Here is a 23,437-nt window from a genome sequence, read left to right as displayed (position 1 = left end):
ACTTTCTCTGGTTTTGGCCTAGGCTGGCCAGTCATTAACAACTACTTATGCAAAAGCTCATGATAAAGTTTATATACAACTTCTGTTTCAGATTCTGTTAGAATCTTGCCAGATGTTGCCCAAATCTTGGGTGTCATAAAGCTTGTAGTGACAATGTGTGCTGTGAAGTCATAAGGAGTCAGTTGCTCAGATAAAAAAATTCGTAACTTCAGATGAATGAAACCATGGCAGCTAAGACAGCTCAGGGTTTGTATCCCCAGCTTTTAAATATTTTAGATGTTGTAACTCTAGTTGTAAGGAGTTTAATCTTCAAATCCTAACAAGAATATCATGAGAGAAGCAGCAAGACTAGCTTATGATTTGTTAGGTATACTTGGACAGTTTTTAGAATCTGAAATAAACATTAGAGACCAGCAGATTGCTGCTTTAAAAGTTAAGCTTTACATATGAGTAGTGTCTGTTAACATATCTGTTCACCACTTTTATTGAAATGTAACAAAGCTGCATCAGGGAATGTTCAGAGTGGACATTAGGAAAAGATTCTCAACTGAGGAGTAGTCATGTCATAGAATCATTTTGGTTAGAAGAGACCCTCATGATCACCGAGTCCAACCAAGCCTGTCAGAGTTCAAGGACCACCTGGATGGTGCTCTCGTTCATATGACTTAGTTTTAGGTAGTCCTGAGAGAAGCAGGGAGGTAGACTTTGTGATCATTATGGATCCCTTCCAACTCGAGATATTCTGTTCCACAATTCTAAACCTGTGGTTGCTCATCTAAGGCATATTTAGAAATTACTTTCCCTGATGTGAGCTCAGATAACATAATGTCAGTGAGCCCTGATTTCATGTGTTTCAGTTTGGACCTAATTCCTCTTGTCCTGTTAGTGGGGACTACTGAGAAGTGTCTGGCTCTTTTTTCTTCTTTCCTCCCATCAGGCATTTATACAAATAGATAAGATCCCCCTCGAGCCTTCTTGCTTCCAGGTTAAACAGCCCCAGCTATCTCACCTTCTCATATGAAAGATACTCCAGTCTCTTAATCATCCTAGTGGCCCTTCTCTGGACTTACTCTAGTATGCCTGTACCCATCTTGTGCTGGGGAGCTCAGAACTGGACACAAAATTCCACTTGTCACTGCACCAGTCCTGAGTATTGTGGAAACTCTATCTGAACAAAAGAAAACTTTTTTTACTGTGAGGGTGGTCAAACACTTGGGCAAGTTGCCCAGGGAGGTTTGTGAAGTCCCCATCTATGCACATACTCAAAACTTGACTGAACACAGCTGGCAACTAGCTCTAGGTGATCCTGCCTGAGCAGGAGGTTTGGACAAGGTGATCTCCAGAGGCTCCTTGCAACCATTCTGTGATTCTGTGAAAACCCAATATAAAACTCTAAATTCGAATGACACATCTATATGTAGAACTGCGTAGTCTATTGCCAAGAACCTGTAACTGTATGTTGACTTTATTATCACATCTTTGACTGTAATACTTCATCTTTGATTTCCTGTGTCAGGTATCATTTTCATAGCTGGCCTTTTCCAAGGGAGTCAAGCCCAGCTGTTGAAGAACTCGATTTGCAATGAAATAATGTATCTGTGTAGAAGTAATATTATTGCAAAATGCAATATAATTAATAAAATCATAGATCAAATAAAAGTAATTACAAATGGCTTAAATGGATGTTGAAATCTCCAAATATATCTCTTGTATTGCAATGCATTATGGAATTCAACAGATGAAACATTTTAAACAGATATTGCATTTTTAGTAAGAATGCTTATGCACAAAACAAGCTGACAAATGCTAGAAAACTTACAACACCCAAAAGTAAAAATAAAACATATTTATATTGCAAATCTCAATTATGTAAGGTGAATTCTCTCATAAGTTACTCAATATATCTGAAACTAATTCCTTTTTCATTTAATATTTGTGGAGAAAACCCCAAAACAACAAGAAAAATCTATGAACAGCTAAATAAAGTTCTCTAAAAGTAAATTACTACATTTTTATCAACAGATATACATTCCTTCAGAAAATAAAGTGTTACAAAATTTAAAATATTTTATAGCTTCTTGAATGTTGATACAACTTTCTAAAAATATTTAGAAGCCATTTTACCGACAGTAAGTTGAATTAATTTTCAGATATAATTTACATAATAGTGAACATAATATTACAAGTTTACTGCATGTTAAACATCTTAATGACGAAGACTTCTTTGATGTTAAAAATACCACTGTGACTATTTGTATCCCAGTCTAAAAAAGTTTAGAATTTGTGTAAAAAATTTCAGTGCCTTCATTTCAAATATTGCATAACATTTCTAATGCTAAAATAAAAAAATAAAACCTGAAACCCATAAACTCTTTCTTTAGTTCTTAAATTACCAGTTTTTGTGTTTCATTTCAGACTAAGCATTTACTTAGAATCACTCTTATCAAAAGGTAGACAATATATCCTCTAGTTTTCTTTTAAAACATCTTCGGTAGTTCTCAGCTGGATCAATTAATTTTATACATTTCTCTACAAGATATAACTGTCTCCCTCTGCTTGGATAGATGGTATCAATTTTATTTGTTTGCTTGCATTTTTTCTTTGTTTTACATAATATCCTAAAATAAATGTGGCTGGGCAGCAGAGAAAAAACTTGTTATATATATCTGTTCCCTGTCCTTACTGACGCATATACCTCTATGGAAATTTCTCTGACAATTACACTCTACATACTTCCCCCAGAGCTGGAAGCTATTCTGGCACATGCACCTTTTTCATGAATAAGGAGAATAGCTAGGAATCTCCCACAGTTGTGTTAGAAATTTTCTGAGATTATGAGAGTCTGAATAAAATATATGGATTTTACCTATCTTAAATCTACCATTGGAGCAATGCCTTTTGAAGAAAAGAAAATCAAAGTTCAGATACCAATGTAAATTAATTTTGATGCATCAGTACCATTTTTTCCTCTGAGCTGGGAAGCTTTGCTGCTTTGACTAGTAACACAAGTACATATAGCTGAATAAAACCACCACTTAAATAAAAGTAGCATGAAGTTCAAACCAAATATTTTCTGACAATTAGATTCAAGCACACTCTCATGGGCATTTCATAAAACTTTATGTCCTGTAGTGTTTTTCCACAATTGAAGGAAGTGACAAGAATCCTTCTGCTTCACAAGTAGAGAGTTTGAATAGTGTTCCAGGAACTCTAAGACATTTATGCCAGCAAAAGCTAACTCATTGTGATTATTATTTGTGATGAGAATCAGGAGAAAAATTTGCTACAGTTCCTTTATTTTTTTGCTACCTACAGGGTTGTTATTTTTTTTCCCCCCATCAGTTAATATCTGCTTTTGAGGGTTATTTATAGAGTCTTGATTACTCCCTGAATGTCCATTTCAGCAGAGGTTTTAGAACTGTATGTTCCTTTCTGACATTATACTTGCCAGCTCTTCAGTTTTGACATGAAGACTGAAATTCTCTTACACAATCTACATGATATTTTCTTCAAAATTTAGATTAAAATTCTATTCTTCTTGCTTACTAGTTGAAGGATTTGCTTTGAAAACAACCTTATTTTTCTGTGCTGTATGTGAAAAATATTTTCCCCATGCACCTGCTGCAGCTTAACTCAGACAGAACTCAGGTTATTGATGGTGACTTGTAAAGGCCTGGCTGATATCGAGAGTGTTAATACTGACTTCTAAAGACCCAGGAGGGTTTAATCATATCCCTATTTACTCAGATCTTTCAAAATAAATATGGGGAGAACTGTGAGCTTTCTCATTTTTCATTCTCATTCCTGAAATAGAGAGGCTCCATGTCCTTTATTCTGTGAATTCATATAAGAATTATCACAGAGGCAACCGAAAAGACAGAAAATGGTACATGACCATCATAGGTGTCATTATTAACTACTTTTTTTTAATTCTTTCAAGAATACATCAACCAAGTTGGGTAAAAAAGAATAAACTAAATTCCCCAAAATTAGAAACAAACCCTTCAAGTCAGTCTAGAGGATAATGCAGTTGGAGGAGCAGTGGGTAGGTGGTTTAATTCTTCTTGTCCTTGTAAAGTAGTAGTCTGCAAAATCCTGCAAAGATAAACCAGTTATTCAATTTATTGTATCACCTAGATATAGGTATGCTTGGTATCAAATATATTAAATCTTAACATTTTAAGTGGAAATATTTTGTTAATTCTGTCATTAAGCGGAAGCTTCTTTCACCTCTATTAGGAATTTTCAAAAAAGAGATATTACAAGTACACATTATAAATATTACTTACTGTAAGTATGCCTTTACTCTGTCTATGCACTTCCCTCCCAGGGAAGTGGTTGAGTCACCCTCCCTGGAGGTATTTAAAAGATGTGTAGCTGTGGTGCTTTGGGACACGGTTTAGTGGTGGACTTGGCAGTGTTAGATTAACAGCTGGACTCAATGACCTTAAGGATATTTTCCAACATAAATTATTCTACGGTTCTATTTACATGTAGTGTTAAGAATGAGTTTTCATAATTATGTTAACCTGAATATCTATTTGTGATTCCACATTGCACATGTTATTACTGCACATTTGGCAGCTATGGAATATTTACAAGGAAAACGTAGTTGCTGAATCTGAATTCATAATGTCTAGGATTAAGTAAAACACAACACTTTGGAACTTACAGTTATCATTCAGACCCTTTAATATTGTGAGTCATACAATTTAATTTATCATCATTATTCACAGATCCAATATTTTTGATTTTATATATAATATATTTCAAAATACTGGTAAAACAGCACTCATATTCTGGACATATTTTCTGGGTCATATATTCTGGGCAATTATTTTTTCAGGTAGACATAGATCTTCTCTTTTGTCTTCTGGTTCCCAGCTCCCTGAAATAATGTAATCATATCCTACATTAAAGGCATGAAGGCATTTTTCTAGTAGCTCAGTGTTTCCAGAGTCTGTTGTCTAGTCCTAAGGCTTGATAAGATTGTCAGGACTATCCAAACTCTCACTTTTTGTTAGCCTCCAGAACATGTGCACTCTGACTGCCTGTTGGGAATGATCCTTGGTCTGACATCTCTCCCAAATTGTGCTTGAGAATTAACTCCTAAAGTATGAGTTTGTAATGGTCACAATCATTCCAAGAACTAGTTTAACAGCTCAACAGTATAGAAGATCAGTGTATTTTTCCCAATTCCAGAACTGATAAAATAAACTGATACTTGATTATTACTATAGACATAACAATTGTATCTTACATTTTTTGCTTCCCACCATATTACTATATTTTAATACTTAACTAACTCCTAAATAGTATTGTTTGGTCCTGAAGTATTGCTAATAATTCCAGTCTTTTTTTTTTTAATTCTTTCTTCAATCATTTAGTAGAATAAGGGTCTATTTTATCATAGAGAAAATGCATTCTAGCATTTAAAAAAATATTCAAATAAAAGACAAAAGTGAAATCACAGTCTTACGTTCTTTTCTGAATATGCTGATACCGATTAAAAAGAAAACTCATCCTTCCTTAAAATCTGACTTGTTCCTATGCTGGTTCATTTTTCAGCTAAGTAGAACATATATGAGTCTTCAATAATCTTGTTCTTTCTGTTTTCAACTACAGTTACAATGGACTGCTATAGTCAAGGAATCCTTGACTAATATAGTTCCTTAAGAATGAACAAATCAGGCTAATACTTTCTCTAACACAGTGCTGAGGCCAATTCACTGGACCTAAATTAGCTGGAGTTGGCAAAAATGAATTTTCTTTTCAAGATTTATGCAAGTTTTCAGGTAGGTAAGTCTACATGATGGACTGAATTCCTTTGCTCTAATTAGGGAACAATTCTGTTGAATACAATGGAGTTTAACTTCTTGAATACTTTAGGAAATTAGTTGTATTTTAGTTCACATTTAGTTCACAGGTATGTCTGCATTATCAAACAATGTGGATCAATGTGAGGATTTTTAAAGTGAAGCAGTATTTTCATTTAAACCTGGATAACAACTAAGCCCTACATAGTTGCTCACTGATTCCCCTTGAGTAAAAATGAGAAAAGTCATGGATTGGGGTAAAGACAGTTTAATAGATAAAGCAAAAGCCACACAGGCAAGCAAAGCAAACCAAGGAATTCATTCTCTAGCTTCCATCAACAGGCAGGTGTTCAGCTATCTCCAGGAAAGCAGAGCTTCACCATGCATAATGGTTACTTCGAAAGACAAACACCATCACTCAAAACATCCCCTCCATTCCACCTTCTTCTCTCACTTTTATATTACCAAGCATAACATCATAAGGTGTGGAATATCCTTTGGACAGTTGGGGTCAGCTGTCCTGGCTGTGTCCCCTCCAGTTCCTTGTGCACCTTCAGCCTACTCACTGGTGGGCTGATGTGAGAAGCAGAAAAGGCTTTGGCTCTGTGTAAGCACTGTTCAGCAAAAACGAAAAATGTCCCCGTGTTATCAACACTGTTCCCAGCACAAATACAACACATAGCACCATACCAGCTACTGTGAAGAAAATCAGCTCTATCCCAGTGAAAACCAGCACACCAGCCACCATAAAATTCTGTTCAGTGACTGATATTGAGAAAAAGAATCACACAAACAAACAAACACAGACATAAAGACTTATTATTAATATCTCCACACTCAAATGCCTGTTTGAACTCTGTCCATACAATATCATATTGTATGGATTGGTGAGTAACAGACCAGCCTTCAGAAATCCCTGATAACTTCAGCAGTGGCTGTGTTACCTCTCCGTCTGTCTATAGATAAAGTATAACTATAAGGTAGAAATAAAATTCTGTAATTTGAGGTGCAGGTAAATTCACTGTCTAGCATGATCAATATTCCAAAAAACAATTATCAAATCATTATCAAATTAATAATTCAGAAAAAAATGTATGTTTTGAAGCTTATATAGTAAATAAGGAAAGGATCATTTTCAAAGAATGAAGGCTGGTGTAAATAGTACATCATTTCCTATGAATTACTAAATTTGCAATTAAAAATGTGAGAGTACAAAAGACAATTTGTTATGTCATCAGGTCAATTAGTGTATATTGTAAAACATACAGAGGGCAGGCACTATAATTTGCGGTATTTCCTACATTATATGTACATACTAAGTTATGTCTAAATTTGAGGTTTTAAAATATGCATCAGAAATAAAGTGAGCATGATATCACAGTCACAGGGACCAGCAAATGCAGGGAGGAATGCTGGGAGCAGGGAGTGACAGTGACCTCAGTGACATGATGTGCCATTCCACAGCATCCATGCAAGAAGCACAGAGCAGGTCTGGGGATGACACTCAGAGCCAGCCAGTCCAGTGATTTCCAGGCAGGTACACAGGGAGGAGAAACGTCCTGAGATCAAGCCAGTAAGTCAAATACATTGGTCAGGGTCAAGGCCCAGGTAAGCAAGGTATAAGGTCAGGTACCAGCCAACTTACTGCATAGCCCAGATGAGGACCAAGAGCCAGACCCTGAATTTAAATCCAGCTCATGAGTGAGGGACCTCCAGCAAGGCCCCCATAGCTCCCTCTCAGCAATTTTCAGAGCAGGTTGATCCAACTTCACATCCCCATCCTACAGGAGCTCACCTCAAGCACAGTCAGGCAGTCCACAAAGTGTGTATGTAATATGTGCGGACGTAACAAGATGAGGTTCATTCCTGGCCCAAAGAGGGTGACACAATGTTCCTAAACATTTTCTGTTTTCTTCCCTTCTGTGATAGATTCTTTTTTTTTTTTTTTCAGAGAGGCTGTTGAAATCAAAGTCTTCTGTGGGTATTTCTTCAAACTCGCTTAAAATATACTTTGTTTTTGACACTAGTATTCAGTAACTCTTACTAATGGAAAGAAAACATAATCTTTACGATAATGGACTCTAATGCAATGTAACTTTGGATTCACTTTTGCTTTTAAATGAGTTCTCTGGGGTCCTGCAAAAAAGTTTCTGCTCCAGTTCTCCTTTAGTACACAATAGAGCATTGTGCTGCTTTTTACCCAGCCTGATGTAACTTTAAGAGTTACATTTTCCTCAAGTGCCTTACTGTGTGTCCACACAAGTCTCAGTCTTGGACTTTTCTTAGTCTTCATCAATTACATTGAAGCATCTGGGGTTATAGATAGGAAGATTTTCTTCTTGCCCAAAGCAGGCCTAAAATAGAATAGTTACCATAATCACTTTCTAATTTCATCTCATGACATCATTTTGTCTCAATTACATGGCGTCAGCATTTTGAAGATATTTAATTTCTTGGCTGATTTTCTGAGTTGTGTGTTTATATTATAACTCTATTTCATGCATAGGTCTTTTCATATTCTTCACTATATAACTTGTTTTTCCTCTTGATATTATTGCTTAAAAAGCCATCGTTTGTTCTTTCTTGATGTTTGTTTTGCATCTTCCCCTGATTTTTCCACTGCTTTCACAGGGTGTACTAATTTACTTAATATGTTTAATTTTAGTACTCCCATAATAATCTTTCAGTTGTCTGAAGACTAATCATGATTTTTGTGAAGACAAAGTATCAACTGTTATAGTACTAGTACTATTGATTTATTTTAAAATAGTTCAGAAGTTTTATCACATACAAATATTGTGAGGGAACACATTTTCTTTATCAGTAAAAATGAAACAATAGCTTTCTTTTTGAAGTGCCTAAAAGGAAAAATATCCTTTTATAAACATCTATTTTAGTAATCCCTGAGAAAAACATGAAAAAAAAAAAAAGCAGGTAAAGATGGGATGTTGAATGTAAGATTTCTAAATATACAGTAGTATAGAGCATAGAATTTTACACCTGATAATAGTGACAGACGTAATAGCAACTTTAATGGATATAATAGTTCAACACTGTCACCTTAAAAGAAAAAAATGCTAAATAATCCAAACTATGTATTTGATAGCACTTTATCTAATGGTATCATTGAACGTCATGAGATTCTGAAGATAATGGAATGGTCTCAAAATAGTAAGACTATAAGTATTCTGTAACAATATCATGAAATGATATTATTAGAGTAGTATCTATGAGACCAGATGAGATCCATCCTAGGGTGATGAGGGAGCTAGCAGAAGAAGTTGCCAAGCCGCTCTCCATCATCTTCAAACGGTCCTGGCTCACTGGGGAGGTCCCGTATGATTGGAAATTGGCCAATGTTACCCCAGTCCACAAAAAGGGCTGCAGACCTGACCCTGGCAACTACAGGCCTGTCAGCCTGACCTTGGTGCCTGGCAGGGTTATGGAGCAGATCATCCTGAATGCAATCACACAGCACCTTCAGGATGGACAAGGGCTCAGACCCAGCCAGCATGGGTTTAGGAGGGGCAGGTCCTGTCTGACCAACCTGATCTCCCTTTATGATCAGGTGACTCACCTGGTGGATGAGGGGAAAGCCGTGGATGTGGTCTATCTGGAATTCAGCAAGGCCTTTGACACTGTCTCCCATAATATACTCTTGCAAAAGCTGGTAGCCCATGGCTTGGACAAGTGTACTCTATGCTGGGTTAAGAACTGGCTGGAGGGCCAGGCCCAGAGAGTGCTGGTGAATGGGGCTGCATCTAGCTGGCGGCCAGTCACTAGTGGTGTTCCCCAGGGGTCAGTGTTGGGTCCAGTCCTGTTTAACATCTTCATTGACGATTTAGATGAGGGGATTGAGACCATCATCAGCAAATTTGCTGATGACACCAAGTTGGGAGGGAGTGTCGACCTGCTGGAAGGCAGGAGGGCTCTGCAGAGGGATCTGGATAGACTGGAAAAATGGGCTGATTCCAGTGGGATGAAGTTCAATAAGGCCAAGTGCTGGGTGCTGCACTTTGGTCACAACAACCCACTGCAGCACTACAGGCTGGGCACAGAGTGTCTGGAGAGCAGTCAGACAGAAAGGGACCTGGGGGTACTAATTGACAGGAAGCTCAACATGAGCCATCAGTGTGCCCAGGTGGCCAAGACAGCCAATGGTATCCTGTCCTGTATCAAAAATAGCGTGGTCAGCAGGACAAGGGAAGTGATCCTTTCCCTGTACTCTGTATTGGTGAGGCCACACCTGGAATATTGTGTTCAGTTCTGGGCCCCTCAGTTCAGGAAAGACATTGAAGTGCTGGAGCGGGTCCAGAGAAGAGCAACACGAGTGGTGAAGGGACTTGAACATAAGACCTATGGGGAGAGGCTGAGGGAGCTGGGGTTGTTTAGTCTAGAGAAGAGGAGGCTTAGAGGTGACCTCATCACTCTCCATAACTACCGGAAGGGAAGTTATAGCCAGGTGGGGATTGGTCTCTTCTCCTAGGCAGTTAGCAACAGGACAAGGGGGCATGGGCTTAAACACTGCCAGGGGAAATTTAGGCTGGATATTAGAAAGAAATTCTTTACAGAGAGAGTGGTCAGGCATTGGAATGGCCTGCCCAGGGATGTAGTGGACTCGCAGTCCCTGGAGGTTTTTAAACTGAGATTGGACATGGCACTTAATGCCATGATCTAGTAAACGGGCTAGAGTTGGACCAAGGGTTGGACTCAATGATCTCTGAGGTCTTTTCCAACCCAGTTGATTCTGTGATTCTGTGATAATCTATGTACACTTCAGAGGTAGACCAGATATATGTAAGTGCAGAGATATACACATCCACATGTTATTCCACATGTTGTGTAAAAATGGAAACAATGTAAGTCAAATTAAAAATACAAATACTATTGTTTATTTTTATTAAATGGCTTTCCCTGTATGATACAGTTTATTCCTTACAATGATTGTTTCATTTATAAATATCAGTTGAGATGACACTATCTTAAAGTGTAAGATAAATATACTGGGGGAAAAAAAAGTCATTATAGAAATAAAAGGGAGAAAAGACATAATGAAAAATCAGTCTGTTACTAACTCAAAGTTATTGACAATTTCTAAAGTATTAAGCAGCTGATTGTGTTTTCATGATTTTCACTATGACTCCCCAGTAAGATTAATAATCTTATTACAGTTTTCTTTCTGTTCTGTAATCACTCTTCTCTGTGGAATAAAAATTGCCAGATATTTTGAAGGGCCAGAAAAGGCTTTCCTATGTATTAAATAGTCTTGGAAGACTCTGTAGTCTCCTGGTTCTCACTGTGATACATCAAAATCTTCAAGCATATCATTAAGGACCTTTGGTTTATCAAATATATACTTTGAAAATTAAGCATTTAATTGTTTTGCTGAGTGTGGTGGAACATGAGTTGTGTGAACAAGAGTTGAATATATGTTTGGATGTTTTCTTTAATGAAGCCACAATTCACATGCTTATACCTTCAGAATATCTACTTTTATCACAAATTGATGATAAATCATCAGGAAAACATCTATGGTAAAAAAATCCTGACTAGAGCTTAGATGTTCTGGTTTATGTCTCAGTTTTGCCACAGATGCCCTATCTTAACTTGTTTATCATTATTTTTTCTCAACAGAGGGAGGGAAATGGAAAGTGTTTCTCTTGCTCTTCCATACACAAAGACAATGACTAGCTGAATAAAAATAAAATCTTTAGCAGGAATAGAAATAGGAAAAATCTGATTATAGTGGTGAAGTTCTGATCAGTTAATTTGACTTATTCCAGGTTCAGAGCAGTGTAATTAGATGTAGAGCTTACTTTGTTGTATACTTTCTATTTTTATAACAAGGCTTCTATATTCAACTGTATTTAGTGTAAAAACAGAAATATTTTTCTCTTTTTGAATTGCTAGGATGCCATGGAGAATACAGACAAATCCTTTTCTGAAGCTATCCTCAGTAAGGAAGCAGGTGTGAAATACAACTCCTATTTGCCAGGTGAAACAAAGATTTCAAAATCAGCAGTTTGCATATTAGCATGCTTGCTTCAAATGTGTGTTGTAAATGGACAGGTAATATGTGAGAGGCAAATGACTGCTGAATGGCGAGTGGAACCAAAACCTACTGTAATAAAGTGGACACTGAGGGAGAACATCTGCTCAGATTTTTACACCGAATGCTGGAATGTGAATAAAACTATTACTGGAGGAATATCAGAAGAACAAAATCTCATAATTCCTCAGATATGCCCCTTACAGCTTCAATTAGGTGACAGTCTCTTCATCTCCTCTGAGCCATCCTTTCAGTCCTATGGAATGAATTTGGTAAACATCTCCAGGGAAGAATTCATTAACTGCCCTAAAACTGATGTTCTTCAAGAGCAGATGATTTTTGTTTGCCAGATAAGAGGACTGCATCAAGTTGACCCTAACTGGCTTGGTGTTGGAACTCATTACTTTGCAGAGCTCCATAAGAGAGGCCCTCTATTGTGCAATATGGGCCTCCGTCTGAATATAACTGTGAAGCAGCAATTTTGCCAACAGTCTCCAAATGCACCATTATGTTCTGGACATGGAAAGTGTCTAAGCCATGTTTGGGAAAAAGCATATAATTGCCATTGCTTCTCACAGTATTCTGGAAGATTCTGCCAGAAATTTGATATGTGCTCCACGAAACCTTGCCACAACAATGCCTCCTGCACAGAGAAATCGGAACTTTCTGGAGATTCTTACGAATGCACGTGTCCTCCACAATTTTCAGGTATTTATTTTCCCCTCAATGAATAAATATTACATAGATAATATATTTTCCTTAATGGATAATAAAATGGTAAGTACATCATTAGCAAGGCTTCTGAATAATTTTATTATGCGTTGCCACTTCCACACCTGCATTATCTCTTTTACATCTAGTCAATTACAGGAGACTGTACAGTCATTTGAAGGCAATTTGTCCTTCCTTATATTCATGTGTGAATTGTGGGGGAAGACAGAATAAGTTCTCATCATGCTTCTTTCCCATGTAAGCATGAGACATAGGTAAGTGTGTGTGAATTTACAAAAGTAACTGATTTTTTGTTCAGCAGTTCAAGTTCCTACACCAAATAACATAAATCATTTAGATGAAACCCACACAAAAATAGTTAACCAAAATGCTGGAAAACAGTAAAAAGTTTTGTTGAAATTAGTATTTCATTCAGCCTGCCATGAAAACTCCCTTTTCAGTTTAAAGACCTTCCAAATTACACTGGAGAAAATTTTAAAATTAAAACTTATTTTAATTGAAAAGTCAAACATTTAATTAGAAGAGCAAGCAAAACAAAACACTGTTTTCTTCTAAATTGTTTTGTGCTCTGAAGTTCCTTTCAAAAGTGGTTTGGTAAACACACTGTTGTCACCAATATTTCACAAATAAAAAAAAAATAACTTAATTTTCTCTAGGAAATATTGCAGTACTTACCCAAAATCCATTAGAGAAATTGAATCTGTGTTTGGGATTGGACTACCAGAGAGTACAGCATGATAGATACTTTCTTATATAACATCTTCTTTTCATGAAGAACGAAAAGCAGGTTATATTGTTTTTGTTTGGCAAGGTTTGGGCAGCCGAGAGGTGACATGGGTGGCTTCTGTGAGAAGCTGTAGAAACTTTCTCCCTGTCTGATAGAATCAGTGCCAGCCAGCTCTAAGACAGACCTGCTGCTGGACAAGGCTGAGCCAATCAGCGATGGTGGTAACACCTCTGAGATAATGTGGAAAAAAAACAAAACCACAGTAATTGCAGCCAGAGAGAGAAGTGAGAATACATGGGAGAAACAACACTGTAGACACCAAGATCAGTGAAGGAGGAGGTGGAGGGGGTGCTCTAGGCACCGGAGCAGAGATTCCTCTGCAGCCCTTGGTGCAGACCATGGTGAGGCCGGCTTTCCCCATGCAGCCCATGGAGGTCCATGGTGGAGCAGATCCCCATCTGCAGGCTGTGGAGGACCTCACATCAGAACAGATGGATGCCCAAAGAAGGCAGCTGACCGCATGGGAAGCACACACTATAGCAGGCTCCAGTCAGGATCTGTGAACCTGTGGAGAGGAGCCCACACTGGAACAGATCTTCTTGTAGGACCTGCGACCCCATGGGTGTGTTCCTAAAAGATTGTACACCCCGTGGAAGGGACCCATGCTGTAGTAGTTCATGAAGAAGTGTAGCCTGTGGGGAGAACTCTGGAGAAGTTTATGGAGGATTGTCTCCCATGGAGGGACACTGGAACAGGGGAAGAATGTGTGGAGTACTCCCTTCAAGGAGGACGGAGAGGCAGAGACAATGTGTGATGAACTGCCCACATTCACCATTCTCCATCTCCCTGTGCCGCTGGGTAGGAGGAGGGAGAGAAAATCGGGAGTAAAATTAAGCCTGGGAAGAAGGGAGGGATGGGGAAAAGTTTTTTAGGATTTTTTTTACTTTTCATTATCCCACTCTGATTTAATTGGCAATAGATTAAATTAATTTTCCCCAGGCTGAGTCTGTTTTGCCCATGATGGTAACTGGTGAGTGATCTTTCCCTGTCCTTATCTTAACCCAGAGCTTTTTGTTATATTGCTCACCCCTGTCCAGCTGAAGAGGGGAGTGATAGATCCAGCTAGGATCAACCCACCACAGGCTGGATGTATTGTTCCTGCATTCAGAACAATGGCATTGAGAATCATTTTGAAAGTATCAGAAATATTCATTCACATCACAAAAAGGACAGTTGCAGCTCTTTCTGTACTACCGGAGCAGAATTCTAGCAATGTTCCTTTGATGGACTGCACTTTGCACTCACAATAGCAATGCTATGCTATGAAACACATCTGATAGGTCGGGAAAGAGTGAGAAATTAAGGTTATGTTGCATGAAGTTCTCTGTTATTTGTTTTTAATTGCTTCTCAAAAGGCATAATAATTTGGTTATTGATGCATTTGCAAACAGAAGTTTGTGCAGGTATGAATAAGTCAATGTTCTAAGAAAAATATTTTTTAAATTATTCAGAGTTTAGTTAAAATAATGGAAAACATTGATGGCATGCAATGTTTTCTGTTTCTTTTGTGAATTCTAGGGGCTGTGTAAAATGCTTTGAAAATAATACCAAAAAGCAGCTGGTACTACTTTAACTCAAATTAATGGGAAGATTCACAAACAATTCTGTTAAAAGCAGTCATCATGCTTGATGTTTTCAACAAGCAATACTTAAAATATTCTGCTAGCCTATATGGGCCAGTGTTGATTAATAACATAATTTTGTACTGGCAATATTGGTTCAGTAAACAAGCTGTATGTAAACAAGAAGAATTAGGAGATTAAACCATTACATATTATGGACATGGCTACACAAGAGAAAGGAAGGAAAAAACTTCCACCCATAATATAAAGTCTATTAAAAATTTGAAAAGTTGCTGAAGTGTGAATAATGTCATAGCAGCAATTCAAGCGGCAAGCATAATTATACAGTATTTAGACCCATATGCTGTAATAACATAAACAACTTATAATTGGAATTGTAATTTCCAGAAAGCTGCATATTAAGAAAACTTCACTCAAATTGAACCCCACATGAGAACATGTATTGTTCTCAATTCTGGTAGAAAATGAAAGCTAGATTTGTGTAACAAATAGACAAATACTGCAGTACTAATAGGATTTCTGCATTTTAAGTTATAAGTGAATTTGTAACTATACAACAGATGAGGTTGAGCATGGTAGCTCATATTACAGCTACTGAACGTCTTTCTGCCTTGCTTTAGGACTTCAGTAATTTTGATTAAAACTAGCAACCAACATAAGTACAAATAGCTATCTCTCCACCTATTAGATATAATATTTTGTTTTACATATAAATTTGACATTTCAGAAAGAAATATAAATATTTGCTAAAGTTCAATGTTCTTATTATCCCCTTTACATAGGTAAAAATTGTACAGAAATAGTTGGACAGTGCCAGTCACATACGTGTTTCAATGGTAACTGCAGCAATGTTAGTCCAAACACTTTTCTTTGTGAATGTGACAAGGACTTTGCAGGTAAGAAACAACTTTGTTTCCTGTCTTATAATAGTGGTCTCCTGTGTTATAATAATGATGTGGACTTTTGCTTTATTAAAATAGTTATGTTATTGTTGCACAGTTTGCAATTTCCTCAGATTTTTTTTTTAAATAGGTCTTGCAAAATAGGTCAAACTTCCATGTGACTATTCTAAAATACTTGTGTACTAAAGTAAAACCATATAAATGACAGAGGATTTTCATAATTGGAGTGTATCCATGAGTACCTTCCTCCTATTGGCAATATGACAAAGTAAGACTCATAATTACTAACTCACTGTTTCTCAAATACAGAGTTCTCAAGAACAGGATCAGAAGTTCTTGCTGGGTGATTTAGAATGATCGTGACACCTGTATTCATTATTTCAGCATCCTCTTAGCAGATGTGCTAGAAAAATAAGATGGAAATAATTTAGAGAGTCAATAGTCTCATAATTTAGCAGTGTATCTTCATTTAAAACAAACAAACAAACAAACAAACAAACAAATAAAACCCAAAACAACTCTCAGAAGCTAATTGGTTTACTTATGATATATTGGACAAATAAGATGCTTTCATGAAAAAAGCTTGAAGCAGAAAACATATTTAAAGACATCCTATGTAAACACTTTTACTAGGGGGTCAGAATAGCAGCCCAACTTAAAACAATGTTCATTCTTGTACTTCACAGCAGAGAGATACTGTGTTGGTGTAAGTAGCAACACTCAGAACAGCCTTTAAGAATACAACAAGTATAAAGCTAGAACTTAAATAACCAAGGACAGTAAAACTTTAAAAAATGTCACTTTCTTGGAAGCATCAGTTATCCCTGACAATTACAAAATATGAAAATGAAATCATTACATTGAGATGCAGAGTTAAAAAAAAAAAAAAAAGGCATAAGGTAGTAAGAAGTATCCAAGAGGGAATCTTTATTTTCATAGTGAAAGACTGAACATTTTTGTTCACATTTTAGTTAAGTCTGTGTAGAACTATAGTTTTAAAAATAGGATAGACATGCTTAATTTTAAATTCCTACTAAATCTGTTTTATATTAGTCTCCTTTTCCTTCCTTTCCTTTGCTGTAGCGGACATCATTGTCAGCGTCATTCTAAGAAAACTGAAAACCCCCTCTTTTTGCAAGGAAGGAAATTGCATTTGTAAATTTTTCTAGAACTAGCTTTTCACCCATGCATGGTCTGTATCTTTTTAGAACACTTACTCTTGTCCCTTTCATCCAAATTGTGTGGGCATATTGTTTTTGAAATTTTCCCCACAAAAATCTTTTGTAACCTTGCAATTTTGACCTCATGAGGGAGAGGAGGGGTGTAGGGGGAGAAACACTTTTCCAGATACAGTAAATCCAAACTTGTAATGACATGAAAACAGCTCAGCACATTCAACTACAGCGGATGGCAGCAATCACTGCAATCTACTCTCCATGTAGGTGTTAAGGATTGTGAGGAGTAAAGGAAACTATGAGCATGAATTGGTTCCCTTTTTATTCCCCAGTTAGCTAAAAGAAAATGAAGAAGCACTTCTCTTAATTTCTAATCAGAATAAGTATTGCAGGAGGAGAATGCAGACTTTCAGGAATTTACCTCTTTTGTCCTGCTTTGGTATAAATTGCTTCAGGTCCTGCTGTAACAAGAAAGTATGTAGCACATCAGCATACCTTGCAATAGGACTGATTGACTAACATACTCTCGCAATTACTTTCTGACTAAATGTGGTTGTTTCAAGTCTACATGCCTTCCTGTGATCCAGTGTAAAAGTGTTTGCTAGCACTAAGGCAGTTTCAATAATAGTTAAAAAAAAAAAAAGCAATCAAACAAAAAAACAACAAAAAAACCCACAAATAAACAACAAATGCCTATGTGAATCCAGACATTTTTCTATGAAAACAGACATTTTTCTATTGTTATCTCACAGTGGTTTTATTATGTTCTCAGACAAGATGACTTCTGTAATTATGAATCTTGTATCTTGAATGCTATTCTGTGTGAAGTTGGCAGAAAATTCAAAACATTCCTGTGTTTTTATATTGAACTTGTGCAGAGAAAACATAAATATGAGTGCAAATTATAAGATTTTATAATTTTTGACATACCTTTTTTCCAAAATGAGGTAAGTCACTGGCAGTAAGTAGCTTACATGATCTGAAATGAAAGTATGAGATATTGTTACTGTAAATTGATGAGAGGTAAATGAAATTGTAATGAAATTATATTTATAAATATAATTATTTGCAAGTATTCAAAAAAATTATAGGACGCTGTTGTTGTGTTCACAATGATAGAATGGTTCTACTGGAGTAGCAGTGTATATGTTTATGTCAGTTATGTAGTTTTAGTTTTTATTATTTTTTTAGTTCATTCATTGAGCTCTCCAAACTCTTTTCACTCTTTCCTGAAATAACATTTTTAACATAATAACAAGCAGCTAACAATAGGCATGCTATTATTCTTATGATTGAATACTCTAATTCATACCAGAATTTACATCCTTAAACTTATTGAGAAATGTTCAGTGGAAAGGGATCTGGGCAAAACAAGGATGGGGTGGGTATGGAAAGGAAAGAGATATAAAATAGGCTGGTATTGTGTGAACAGTCACTGGTCAGTACACTTATCTGTTTGAGCCTTGCATCGAATCACTGTAGTCTATCCATTCCTCTTATTAAATCCTTTCTTAACTCTCTTTCTATGCAATCTCACTCTTTCCTCACCTGTGAGTGCTGTAAGGTCAAGATGCCAGCAACTGGAGAGAATAAAGTGACTGAATTTGGGGTCTGCAACTGGAGTTAGGCCACCAGTGACAGTGGTTCTGACATCTGTGATGCCAGCAGCTGAAGTGAATGAAGGTCTCAGCATCAGCAGCTGGAGGGACACCACAGATCATAGGAACTTGCGTCTGCAGTGAGTGAATTTAGTGGCAGTGGTTGGCATCAGACCTTGGGTGATGATGGCTCCTGTGCCTGATGCCAGCAGGAGCAGGTTAGAGTCCCAGCATCAGCAATTGGAGAGGCGACCAATGACAGGGCCCGTATACCTGGCTCAAGCCACTGGGAAGACCAGAATGTTTCTGTTTTCCCCTACCCTGGGGTGTGCACGTGTAATTCATTATTAAACTTCAAGCTGAACCATCTCGTGAGCAGGAGGCCTGGGATCTGGGCATCAGTATTAGAGGAGCTGAGGTCCCACACTTGTATTCAACAGGTCCATGAATGTGTCCGTCCTTTTGAACTAGGGTAAAGCGCTGAGTGTTTTTGCTGGTGAGCTTCAGTCCTGATCAGTCAGAGAAGAGGACTGGGTTGTACATATGTTTTATGTGGTGTTATATGTGGGTGTTGTTAAAGGAACTGCCCTGTCTGTCAGAAGTCTTCATAGCCGGCTGTGTTAGTATCCTCTGCATGTGTGTGTCTCTGGCACACATGTTCATCTTCGCTACTGGTTGACCTTGTGAATGGGAAAACAGCAGCTGCATCTGTTTGCCTAGCACAAAGGGACCCCCCCAGGTCCATCAGTTACCAGAATGGGCTCCAGTAGCCAGGAAGGAGGCTTATCAGGCTGCAGAGTCTACCAGAAGATGTGCCTTTTATAGATTCACTAACAAAGAGGATATCTCAGAAACTGAAATTCTGATGGATGTTTTGATCCTGTGACACACCGAAGATTGTCACTCATTCACAACCTACAGGAAATAGCAATGTCTGAACTACCTCTGTAATGGCAATGCTTAGTGTGCTTACCTTAGACAGTATGTGGTGGATTGAGAGCAGTAGTTTTCCATTTGAACATGTTTTGTTGAATCTGTGGGGCTTTTTACTCTTTAGATTGGAAGCTGGAAAGTAAGATAAGTAATTAAAAGCCAACCCTCTGTAGAGCACTTGAGATTTTTCGCTTGGTTGGTTGGTTGGTTGGTTAGTTTGGTTTTTGGTTGGTTGGTTGGTTTGGTTTTTTTTGGTTTGTTGGTTGATTTTTTGTGTGTGGTTTTGTTTGTTTGGTTTTTTATTTGTTTGTTTTTGGTGTTGTTTGTGTTTGTTTGTTTGTTTGTGTTTGTTTTGGTTTTGATTTTGGTTTTCTCCACATATACCTGCAAGGGAGAACTACATTTCCTGCCTTCCCCAATGGTCCAGTTAGCCTCTTTACAGGCTATAATGAGTTCCCTCCCCCCTTGTGGGGCAGGAGATACTATAAGAGTAACGTGGTTTTGCTTGGAGCCAGTTTGCTAGAACTTCTATCGTCCAGGTGCTCTAGTTTAAAATGGTGTATTCACTTAATCAGTGAATTACAGCCAGAGTACTTTGAAAAAGTACATAATTGTAAAAGGACTTCATGACATATATATACGGAGAGAAGAATTTATTGTTTGTACAATTAGTGTTTTAACAGCCTAATAGTTCAATTTCTCTAATACTAACACTCATAGCCCAAATTAATATCCAAAGCATTATTAATATAATCCCTAAAAATATTATACAAAAAGACCTTCCTCTTACCTACTTTTCATTTTGGTATTAAACTCAGCTTTACAGTGCTCTACTTGGTCTCAAGAGCAACAGATCAATCTTTCTCAAGGAGAGGGAACGAGACTTGTAGCAAGTCACTAGCATCCCGAGGTCTTCTTCAGGAGTGTGATGTTCGTGCTATAACTTTCTTCCCTGTCAGTCTACTTTTACATGTTTTCGTATCATTATCTGCTTCCTTATCCCAGTCTGCCAACTGCATCCTGGCTGTTGTCCCCAGCCACACCCCACAAAGGCCTATGACTGGGGCGGGGATGGGGTCACCTCCTCCCCAGAGGGGTCATTCCCAGAGCTGAAGCTGGAGCAGGGAGGGAGCTGTTACTGGGATCAACACAGAGACTGACACAAACTAGACAAGTCCTGAGCTCTTGCACGAAGTTCAGCCTGAAAACATAATCCTGCTACAGAATTTGGGTTTTAATGTTTCTCTATACAATAGACAAATATAATTACTCTGGGACAACACCAGACATGTATACTTCCTATAGTCTACTGTTAATTACTAAATAGAGTAGCTTCAAATGCTGAGCAGCTCAGTGATCCTTTGAAATGAGTTAGTTAACTTGTGCTCAAGTTACCCTATTATAAATGCTATGGCAGGGCAAATTCCAGTGACCTTTCCCAAGATTAAATCAAGCTTAAATTAAGACCTTGGAGAGTAAATTTCACTGACACTCTAATCCAATATGCCAACTAGTAAGTTTTTAACAACATGAATTGTAACAAATTATTGGGAAAAAAAAAGTAACAATTTTAGAAGATTAGTGACCATGAGATGAATAACAATGCTCAGTTTTATAGTAAAAAGTCAAAATTGCCCTATTCTTAAAGAAGTAAGACTATCAGCTCTAAAATAACTTGGAAATAGGTGAAAATGTGCAAACATCCGTGGATATTGTACAGATTTTAAGCATATTCCTTATAAGATTCTTTGGGGATGTATGCTTGTGCTGTGATTAACAACAGAGTTTGGCTGGACAGAATACCATAAGGAAAGATGACTCAATCTCTTGATTCCTTGTCTTCTCAGTTTTGCAAAAGCATATTGTCAATATTGGCAGCAGTGTCATCTTAAAAAAATTGGAGGAAAATAATTTTATTTTTCACTTTCAGTTTGTATTTAATTATCTGGGCTTGTAAAAGGATTTTCACCCTGACATCATGATTTGAAACTTTATTTTCTAGATTTTTAAATATCAGACACTCCCTAAAAATCAAAGGAATTGATTTAATAGCTGCTTTATTTTAATGTAATAATAATAATTAAAAAAAGATGGTAAAGTTATTTCTTTACTACTGTCTCAAAATACATTAAAAGCCAAGATCAAACCATACTTAGGCTATATGTTAGGGTCCACAGAACATGCCAGCCTGTAGAAGTCACTTTTTATGAGGGCAGAGCTGTGACCACCCATGTTATATACAATAACTGATGTGACAGTTTGGTTCAGTATAAAGTGCATTTATCAATTTATTTTTTCTTTTATGAAATAAATAATTTTAAGACATATTTTTCTTCAGGGAAGGGCTTTATTCTCTGCAAGGTTATTAATACCATACTCTACAATGAATTTCTAACTGAATAATTTTTTTTGTTTACTTCTATTGTATTAATCTACTTGCTTTTAAGTTAGTGATTGTGGTTTTTTGGTAGTCAGAGAAGCAATGTAGTTCTCACTAAATCTTAACTAAATTAAATCATGAAAACAATCACACTGTCAGCTTTAAATGAAAGAGTTTGTTGCGAGGTTACAGAACTCTCACTATATTAAATAATGCAATTATTTATTCTAATCCATGAACTCCCTTTGTTTCCTTACTCCATTACCATCATATGCAGAAATGAGATGATAGAATGTAATGAGGTATTATCAGGCTGCAAATCAGACTAAATCTTTCCCATTTCCTCACAGACAGAAAATCAGTCTTTGGATACTTCACCTTCATGAGACATGTTTACTGTTAATCCTTACATGTTTTTCCATGACTATGTATTTTTTTAAAATTCTTCAAGGATATAAAAATAATGCCTGCGTGTGGCCTTGCAAAAAGTAGTGAGAAAAAATGTTTTCTATTTATAGATATTGTCAGCTAAGAAATACTGGTAACACTGAACATGGAATTAGAAATAATCTGTAAAAGATATTAAAGAATGAAGTGACTGAAACTCTGGTGTATGAATGTCCATGACAATGAACTACCTGAATTATTGTATTCCCTTTGTGACCTGTAAGTTTGTCAGTTTTCTCTAAACTTCTTCTGCTAGCTGGAAAACCACAAATATTTTCCACTTGATTAGCAGTAGCTTGTTAGTATTATACTTATTTGAATTACAGAATGCAGTGAATGCAACTAACTGTAAGGAAAAAAAAAAAAAAAACACAAACTAAAACAAAACACAACACACACACCCCACACAACAAACAAACAAACAAACAAACAAAACAAACAAACAAAACCCCACAAATCCACAACTCCTTATTATAGATAATTGCAGCTCTTCTCCTCCTTATGCATCTCAAATGGTTTATGTTTGAAAGAAGAATGATATTTCATGCACTAATGACATATGTCAGGAGACTGAACAACTCAAGACCCAAAGCTCTGATGTCAAATGCTCATGTGTGTTCCCTAATTACGTGACACCAACTAACTTAGTCTTACATAAATAACAATGATAAGAATTTAGCCTTTGAAAATAGCTGGTGTTCTTAGTTAGATCCTCAGTGTGAAAAATGAGCCTCTTCACAGTCAACATTAACATCCACTTGTAGCAAAATGGCTAAGCCTGTAAACCCACATTGTGGTCTCCCATGTAAAATGTTGTCATCAGTACCAAGTCTGAATTTGGAAGGCTCTGAAGATTCATCTTAACTAGTACTGGTTAATATCTCAGCTAGACATTCACAAAGTTAAAATTCTTAAATTTGTTTAAGTATAAAAGTTAAAAGTCCAAGTTCCTGTTGCATTCAATCAATATCTAGTCAACACAAAATGGAACTAAGAGTATTACAAAATTAGCTGAATCACTCTTCAAGCTCGACT

The 23,437-nt window shown here is 36.9% G+C and overlaps 1 protein-coding gene across 1 annotated transcript in view; it reads left to right on the top strand.

Moving 5' to 3' along the window:
- The window catches only part of EYS (eyes shut homolog), an 870,368-nt gene that overhangs the window by 76,059 nt on the left and 770,872 nt on the right, over positions 1 to 23,437 (top strand). The window contains exons 2-3 of the mRNA XM_065056200.1: positions 11,727 to 12,573; positions 15,750 to 15,863. Coding sequence (XP_064912272.1) covers positions 11,733 to 12,573; positions 15,750 to 15,863 — 955 coding nt within the window. The 5' untranslated portion in view covers positions 11,727 to 11,732. The remainder of the gene's footprint in view (positions 1 to 11,726; positions 12,574 to 15,749; positions 15,864 to 23,437) is intronic.

The sequence above is a fragment of the Columba livia genome, chromosome 3 (assembly GCF_036013475.1).
Source record: "Columba livia isolate bColLiv1 breed racing homer chromosome 3, bColLiv1.pat.W.v2, whole genome shotgun sequence".
Taxonomy (NCBI): domain Eukaryota; kingdom Metazoa; phylum Chordata; class Aves; order Columbiformes; family Columbidae; genus Columba; species Columba livia.
The sequence above is the reverse complement of the archived record's forward strand: the minus strand, read 5'-3'. Positions and strand labels throughout refer to the sequence as shown.